General features: G+C 51.2%; 1 protein-coding gene across 1 annotated transcript in view; it reads left to right on the top strand.

Annotated features, from left to right (window-relative positions):
* Positions 1-7,331: 7,331 nt before the first annotated feature.
* BCAS4 (breast carcinoma amplified sequence 4) overlaps positions 7,332-8,939 on the top strand; it is an 84,557-nt gene continuing 82,949 nt past the window's right edge. Inside the window, exon 1 of the mRNA XM_004093099.2 lies at positions 7,332-7,604. Coding sequence (XP_004093147.1) covers positions 7,425-7,604 — 180 coding nt within the window. The 5' untranslated portion in view covers positions 7,332-7,424. The remainder of the gene's footprint in view (positions 7,605-8,939) is intronic.

Raw genomic sequence — 8,939 nt, 5'->3', positions numbered from 1 at the left:
GAGCTTAGAAGTTCAAGACCAGCCTGGGCAACATGGCGAAACCCCGTTTCTACAAAAATTACCTGGGCATGGTGGTGTGTGCCTGTAGTCCCAGCTACCTGGGACGCTGAGATGGGAGGATTGGTTGAGCCCAGGAAGTCGAGGTGGCGGTGAGCCAAGATCAGGGCCACTGCCCTCCAGCCTGGGCCACAGAGTGAGACCCTGTCAAGGCAAGAAAGGCAAGGCAGAGAGAAAGGAAAGAAGGAAGGGAGGGAGGGAGGGAAGGAAGGAAGGAGAGAGAAAGGGAGAAAGAAAAGAGAGAAAGAAGTAAGTCCTTAGAATTTTAATGAAAGGCCAGTTGTGGTGGCTCATGCCTGTAATTCCAGCACTTTTGGAGGCCTAGGCGGGTGGATCACCTGAAGTCAGGAGTTTGAGACCAGTCTGGCCAACATGGTGAAACCCCAACTTATTTAAAACAAACAAACAAAAAGAATCTTAATGAAAGAACAGAGAAAGAAGTCCTTAGAATCTTAATGAACAAAAACACAAGTTTCTGAAACAAGAAAACAAATGTCTCAAGTAGTCTAAAGAATACGGTTTTTACTAGGGTGTTTAGCAATTTTCTTGCAGATTCTGATCTATCTCCATGTGATATAATAGGTGCAAAGCTCAACTGCTCCACTCAACGGTTATGTATGGGGGCCTCATTTTCTCCAGCTGTGGGATTGGGAAGCAAGTCAATTCCTTTTTTATAATTTTGAAATCCAGGAAACGCCAAAACCATTAGCTTTCTTTCCCATCAGTTTGGCAGAAATTCAGTGAGGTGAAGAGATGGGAGGTTATTTAAGGCCTCTATTTAGCTCATTTAAGGTGAATATCCACACATTTTGCTGAGAAATATGATTAGATAAGAAGATGCTGCCCCAGCTCCCATGGGACTTGTATGTGCTTTGTATTAGCCTTCTACAATCCAAAGAGCTCAGATTCTGAAACACATCTGGCCCCAGCAGTTTTGGATGAGGGGTAACACCTGTAACACCCAGGGGTGGCTGAGAGCAGTGAATGAGAATCCATGGACAGCACTGAAATTCACACCTCGGGGGACCTCTGATGTCCCTGTATCAGGCCAGTAGTTTCCGCCACTTACTGTTTAGATAGACGCAGAGAAAACAGGTAGGGACACAATTTCAGTAGCTGGAAGGGAGAACATTCCTTCGCCCTCCAACTAAGTGACTCTCCTCTCACTTCTCAAGGCCGGGGAAGCTCTGCCGTAAGGCTAAACGCAACACTCAGGGAGCATTTGGAATCTTGCCCTGTGGCCTCTTGCCTCTAAAGCTGCAAGACCCTTTATGTGGCTCTGTTGTGGAAGGGAAAGGAGTAGAGAAAAACTGCTCAAATGACTGCAGAGATGCAGAAGCTTTCCTTATCAGGGAGAGAATGGGAAGCTGCGATTACTGTTTCCTGTTACCGTAGTGAACATTTCAAAATTATGACATAAAAATGGTTTTTGTTTGTTTTTTTGAGATGGCGGTCTCGCTCCCTCACCCAGGATGGAGTGCAGTGGTGTGATCATGGCTCACTGCAGGCTCAGTGTCCCAGGCTCAAGTGATCCTCCTGCCTCAGCCTCCTGAGTAGCTAGAACTACAGGTGCATGACACCATACCTGGCTACTTTCTGTAATTTTTGTGGAGATGGGGTTTCACCATGTTGCCCAGGCTGGTCTCAAACTCTTGAGCTCAAGTGACCCACCCGCCTTGGGTGGCCAAAAATGTTTGTTTATTTATTTATTTATTTATTTTTGAGACGAAGTCTCACTCTTGTCCCCCAGGCTGGAGTGCAATGGCGCAATCTCGGTTCACTGCAACCTCCACCTCCCTGGTTCAAGCGATTCTCCTGCCTCAGCCTCCTGAGTAGCTGGGATTACAGGCGCCCGCCACCATGCCCGGCTAATTTTTGTATTTTTAGTAGAGATGGGGTTTCACCATCTTGGCCAGGCTGGTCTGGAATGCCTGACCTCAGGTGATCCGCCCGCCTAGGCCTCCCAAAGTGCTGGGATTCCCAAAAATGTTTTTTAATATCTGGGTTTTTATTGTTGGCGGTGGTGTTGGGTATTTGTTTGTTTGTTTGTTTGTTTGAGACAGCATCTTACTCTCTTGGCCAGACTGGAGTGCAGTGGTGCGATCTTGGCTCACCGCAACCTCTGCCTCTGGGTTTCAAGTGATTCTCCTGCCTCAGCCTCCCGAGTAGCTGGGATTACAGGAGCAAGCACTACCAAGTCCAGCTAATTTTTGTATCTTTACTGGAGATGGGGTTTCACCGTGTTGGCCAGGGTGGTCTCGAATTCTTGACCTCAGGCAATCCACCCGCCTCAGCCTCCCAAAGTGCTGGGATTACAGGCGTGAGCCACCGTGCCCAGCCAATACCTGGTTTTTAACTATGCTTCTATGAAGATGGGTTGTGCTTGAAATTATTTCACTAGTGGGGAAACACACTAAGTAGGAGAGCGAATTCACATTTTATTTATTTTTTTCAGAGAGAGGTGCCCAGGCTGGTCTCAAACTCCTGGTCCCAAGCGATTCCCCCCCCACGGCTCAGCCTCCCACAGTGTTGGGATTACAGGTGTGAGCCACCGCCTGTCACATGTTCTTTAGACTGTGGGGATCATCGCAGGACCTACTTGCCTGACAGGGTGTGGTGGGGATCCAGTGAGGGCATCTACGTAAAGAGCTTAGAACAGTGCCTGGCACATTGTAAGGGCTCAGGACACATTAGCAATGAATATGGTTTTAGAGATCAGGGGTCCCAGACGAAGCTATGCCAGTGCTGAAACAGTGTCGATCAGAATCATCTGGGGGCATCTTTGAAAACTCTCAAAGCCAAAGCCACACCCCACACCATAAATTAAGTCACAGCCTCTGGGGGTGGGGTCTGGGCATCAGTATTTTCTAGAAGTTTCCCAGGAGTTTTCAATGTGCAGCCACGTTTGGGAACTGTCTGGTCTAGAACTTTGTGTGCCTGAGGCCTGCGCTGGGAGAACTGACTTTGAAAAGACACAGACAGGCAGTCATTTTGTAGCTAGAGGTGAAGCAGATGGGGTGGGGGCGGAAGGGTGTGGGACCTGGGGCCCAGCGGGGTGCTACGGCTCCCAGGGGCCTTCGAGCCTGGCAACCACTGGCACTCCCACCCCCCCCAGGCTGGGATGGAGCCACTGTCTGCACCCGAGGAGGCCTTCAGAGCAGGAGGCGGGAGCAGCAGCTCTGAGCCCGGCTTGGGCACCAGAGGGAGCTCGTGGGGACGCGCCACGGCTCCATCCCTGCAGCTGGTTCAAACTGGTTTGGGCAGGGTGCGGCCTGGGCGGGCTGCATTCCAGGCCTCAGGCTCGCGGCTGTCCGGGGCCTCCCCAAGGGCTGCGGACTTAGGGCAGGGAGCAGCAAGGGCAGGGCCCCCGGGCAGGAGCCCAGCACCCTGAGAGGCTGGGGAGATGTTTAAAAACTCAATCCTCTTTGTGTAAAATCATTTACTTGGCCTCCCACGGGGGTCACTGACTAAGGCTGGCAGCACGGCGGAGCCCCTGGATAGGGTTATTCTCAGACATCAGTGCGCATTAGAATCGACGCAGAGCTTGTTAAATGCAGAGGCCCAGTGCCCCCTCTCACCAAAGATCCTGATTCAGAACGTCTGGGGTGGGCTTCTGGGCATCCGTATTTTTAGCAAAATATTTCTAAGGTACAATCACATATTCAGAAAAAAAGGCTAGAAACAAAATGTCGACCAGCCAACCTTGCCCAGGGTATGAATCCTTGGGACACTTGTGAAGGACACAGAGACCCCTTCCCCAGACCTCCTCTCTCCCCAGGGAAGAGGATTTGGGTAATTAGCACTTTTAGCTAATATCCCAGGCTTTTTTTTTTTTTTTTTTCCATAAGGGCAATTTTCTTTTTCTTTTTTCTTTTATTTTTTGAGACAGGATCTGACTCTGTCACCCAGGCTACAGTGCAGTGGAGTGAGTGATCTCGGCTCACTGCAGCCTTGACCTGTAGGCTCAAGTGGTCCTCTCACCTCAGCCTCCTGAGTAGCTGGGACCACAGGTGCGTGCCACCACTCATGTCTAAGTTTTGTATATTTTGTAGATACAGGAGTTTCACCATGTTGGCCAGGCTGGTCTCAAACTCCTGGCCTCATGTGATCCGCCTGCCTCGGCCTCCCACTCCCAAAGTGCTGGGATTACAGATGTGAGCCACCATGCCAGCCTGGTTTTTTTTTTTTTTTTTTTAATGAGTCATTTTAGACATTCATACAGTTTTGGTGTTGTTACAAACATCAGCCAAAGAAATAAAACATTCTGAATATTGAAATCCCTCTCAGCCGAACACCTGAGGTCAGGAGTTCAAGACCAGCCTGGCCAACATGGCAAAACCCCGTCTCTCCTAAAAATACAAAAATTAGGCGTAGCCAGGTGTGGTGGCTCAAGCCTGTAATCCCAGCACTTTGGGAGGCTGAGGCGGGCAGATCACCTGAGGTCGGGAGTTCGGGACCAGCCTGGCCAACATGGTGAAACCCTGCCTCTACTAAAAATGCAAAAATTAGCCAGGCGTGGTGATGGGCGCCTGTAATTCCAGCTACTTGGGAGGCTGAGGCAGGAGAATCACTTGAACCCTGGAGAAGGAGGTTGCAGTGAGCCGAGATTGTGCCACTGCACTCCAGCCTGGGCAACAAAGACTCCGTCTCAAAAACAAAAACAAAAATAGGTGTAGTGGCATGCGCTTGTAATCCCAGCTACTTAGGAGGCTGAGGCAGGAGGATCACTTGAACCCAGAAGGTAGAGGTTGCAGTGAGCTGAGATCGTGCCACTGCACACCAGCCTGGGCGACAGAGCAAGACTCTGTCTCAAAAAATATATATATATATAAAATCCCTCTTGGGCTGGGCGCCGTACCTCACTCCTGTAATCCCAGCACTTTGGGAGGCCGAGACTGGTGGGTTACTTGAAACCAGGAGTTCGAGACTGGCCTGGCCAACATGTTGAAACTCCGTCTCTACTAAAAATAAAAAAATTAGCTGGGCTTGGTGGTGCTTGTTCCTATAATCTCAGCTACTGGGGAGGCTGAGGCAGGAGAATCCCTTCAACCTGGGAGGCGGAGTTTACAGTGAGCTGAGATTGTGCCACTGCACTCCAGCCTGGGCAACAAAGCAAGATTCTGTAAAAAAAAAAAAAAAAAAAAAAAAGAGAAAGGAAGAAAAGAAAAAGAAATCCCTCCCTCCCATACCCCTCTCCAGTTTCTTCTCCCCCGCCCTAAAGGAACCACTTTTGGAACATGGGGTACATCGTTCCCATGCACAGCTTTGTACTTTTGCTCCATCTGTCGGTGTCCATAAACAATATATAGTGTGGTTCTGCATGTTTTAAAAACTGTGCTAATGGCACAGTGCCCTACAGAGCCTTCTGCAACACGGCTTTTCTTCCTTAGCTTTATGTTTCTGAGATTTATCCACCAGGAGGTCAATTTAGCGATCTGAGGCCGGTCCTGGGCTCTTTGTGGGAGATGCCTGGTCAGCAGGCAAGGGCGAGGGTCTGAGACTGGTTCCCAGGGGATGGTGAGGAGGGCTCAGAGCATCAGGGAAATCGTGACAATGACGAATGGCCGAGTGTGGGCTCAGTGAGTTCCTGTAAAACCCTTAAGCACTTGAGGCCCAAGTCTTTGCCAAGAATTTTCCAGAAAATGACTGGCCTGAAGGCCTGGATATTTGGATAGGGAGAAATTAGCAGTGGACAGATTTGGAAGTGGGAATTGTGCAGTGATGGACTACACAAAAGGCAGATCAAACGTGTCGTTTAGGCCCCTACCTAGGGTGGCCAACCACAATATAAATTCAGATTTAATAGAGAGGAAGGTGTGGGACGTCCTATATATTTATTTGCACCCTTGATACCAGCCCTGCCTTTGTAAAAAAAAAAAAAAAAAAAAATGAAAGACAGGATTTCACTGTGTCACACAGGCTGGAGTGCAGTGGTGTGATCATAGCTCGCTGTAGCCTCAAACTCCTGGCCTCAAACAATCCTCCTGCATCTGCCTCTCCAGTAGGTAGGACTACAGTTGTGCACCACCACACCCTGCAATTTTGATTTTTTTCTTTTCTTTTGGAGAAATGGAGTCTCCTTATGTTTGCCCAACCAGCTCAGCCTTTTTTTTTTTTTTCTTTTTTTAAGGCGATTTAACATTTAAAGAAAAGTCAGCAGGCGGGGGGTGGTGGCCCATACCTGTAATCCTAGCACTTTGGGAGGCCGAAGCAGGTGGCTCACCTGAGGTCAGGAGTTCGAGACCAGCCTGGCCAACATGGCGAAACCCCGTCTCTACTAAAAAATACAAAAATTAGAATTAGCCGGGCGTGGTGACAGGCGCCTGTAATCCCAGCTACTCGGGAGGCCGAGGGAGGGGGAGAATTGCTTGAACCCGGAAGGTGGAGGTTACAGTGAGCCGAAATCGCACCATTGCACTCCAGCCTGGGCGACAGAGCGAGACTCCATCTCCAAAAAAAAAAAAAAATTAATTAGTTAATTAAAAATAAAAATAAGTCATCAAACGAAAAATCAAAACTTCAGACTTTTCTTATACCTATTTGCCTTTTAGTACTTTCCTCATTAGCACTGTTGGGGTGGGAGATGCTTCAGCCCCAGGGCTTGTAAAGGGTCTATCTAGGCCAGCCTCCGAGGGCATGGAGGGAGTGGGGGCGGTTGTGAAATTTAGTGCGCTCAATAGTTTCCAGGTGAAGCTTATTTTAAAATCTGCACCGAAGAGGAAGACGAGGACCATTACACTCGGCCTTTCCTAAATTCCAGGACCCTCCGCCCAATGCAAACTAGATGCTTTAGTAGGATGGGAATAGGCGGGGGGCGGACGGCTTTGGGCTTCCTCTAAGCTAGCGCCTCTCTAACCCGGACGCCCGTTAGAATCACCCGGGGAGCTTTAGAAACTACCGATGCCCAAGCCCCACTCCGAAGGATTCCGACTTAATCCGCCTGGTGCGAGGCCTGGTTTCCGGGCTTTTAAAAGCTCCCCGGGGATTCTATTGTACGGCCCGGGGCCGGGAGCCCGTACTTTACCCGGATTCCGATGGGGAGGGGTGGCTTGCTCCAGTGGTTCTCAAATTTAGCTTTGGGTCAACAATCTGGTTGGAACCACCTAGCAAACATCAAAAGATCCTGATGCCCAGGTCTTAACCCAGAGACGGTGTGGTCCGGGCTTGGGAAATTCTAAAAAAGCTCCAGGTGACTGCCATCTGCAAGCGAGTTTGCAAAGCACTGATGCCCAGGTGCTGCGGGGGCGGGCGCAGCGCGCTCTGCTCGCCACTGGGTGGCGCTGCCCGCTCGGCCCGGCGCTTCTGGAGCTGCGAGCCGGGACCGCGGGAGCGCACCTGCCCCGCCTCCGCCAGGCGGGCCGCGGGGCATGCAGCGGACCGGGGGCGGGGCTCCGAGGCCCGGGCGCTACCACGGGCTCCCAGGCAGCCTTCGCCAGCCAGACCCCGCCACCCTCCAGATGCTTCTCGTGGACGCCGATCGGCCGGAGCCCGTGCGCAGCGGAGCGCGCGAACTCGCGCTCTTCCTGACCCCCGAGCCTGGGGCCGAGGTAGGGGACGGGGCTGTGGAGTTGGAGGAGAGGGTTCTCGCGGTTAGGGGTCTGGGCTCCGGACCCTCGGCTTCCCCGGAGCATCCTCTCGCTGCCGGAGTGGGGGGCCCGGGGATTCCCCCCTTCCCGAAGGGTGGCTGCGGGGCGCCACCCAGAGATGCGCAGCGGGTCGTCCCTGCGCCCTCCTCCGGGCGACACCGGGCCCTGGAGGCCCAGGCTCGCTTTCCCTCCCCACCCGGGTCCCCCAGCATCCGCCGAGTCCTGAGGCGCCGCCCTTTGCCAGTCCGGCCCTGGGAGAGGCGGACCCCGGGACCGCCCCTGCCCCGGCTACCTCCGAGAGGTGCCCGGGCCGAGCGGCACCTCAGGCTGCGGCTGTGCGGGGAGCCCCGAGGCCGCGCTGCGCTGCTGCAGCTCGGAGCGAAAACACCACGCCTCTGTCTGCGCTTTCTATTTTAAAAGCACCAGTGAAAAGCAGACCTAAAACGAGACCCTCCACCTTCCGGCTGGAGGCATCTGTCGACGGTGCTGTGAAAAAGTTACTTGTCTGAGTTCACTAGGAGTTATTTACGGTCAGAAATTCAACCCATTCTCTTTTTAAACCACGAAAGCAGTACAGGAGTATTTAAAATAAAGGCTATGCACCCCTTTCTCTTTTCTCTCCCACCCCAATTCTAGTTTTCTTAGAAAACCAGCATTAACAGTTTGGTATAAATCATTCCGGACAGTTAAAATGCATTTACAAATGTAGATATCTGTATATCTGTATCTGTCTAGGCAGAGTATTGGCTCGCGCCAGTGGTCCCAGCATTCTGGGAGGCTGAGGCAGGAGGATTACTTGGGATGGGGATAGGGGACGGGGAAGAGTGAGGCTGCAGTGAGGCTTGATCATGCCACTGCGCTCCAGCCTGGGCGACAGAGTGAGACATTTAAAAAAAAATCTATCTCGCCAGGCGTGGTGGCTCACGCCTGTAATCCCAGAACTATTAGGAGGCCGAGACGGGTGGATCACCTGAGGTCAGGAGTTCGAGACCAGCCTGACCAACATGGCGAAACCCCGTCTCTACTAAAAATACAAAAATTAGTCGGGCATGTAATCCCAGCTACTTGGGAGGCTGAGGCAGGAGGATCGCTTGAACCTGGGAGGCAGAGGTTGCAGTGAGCTGAGATCAGCCATTGCATTCCAGCCTGGGCAAAAAGAGCAAAACTCCCTCTCAAAAAAAAAAAAAACCATAAAACATCTTTCCATATGTATATATATATATATATATACACACATAGATACGGGTTTTCTCTTTTTTCTTTTTATTTTTCTCCATATATATATATATTTTTTTA

Source organism: Nomascus leucogenys, chromosome 13, assembly GCF_006542625.1.
Source record: "Nomascus leucogenys isolate Asia chromosome 13, Asia_NLE_v1, whole genome shotgun sequence".
Classification (NCBI taxonomy): domain Eukaryota; kingdom Metazoa; phylum Chordata; class Mammalia; order Primates; family Hylobatidae; genus Nomascus; species Nomascus leucogenys.
The sequence above is the reverse complement of the archived record's forward strand: the minus strand, read 5'-3'. Positions and strand labels throughout refer to the sequence as shown.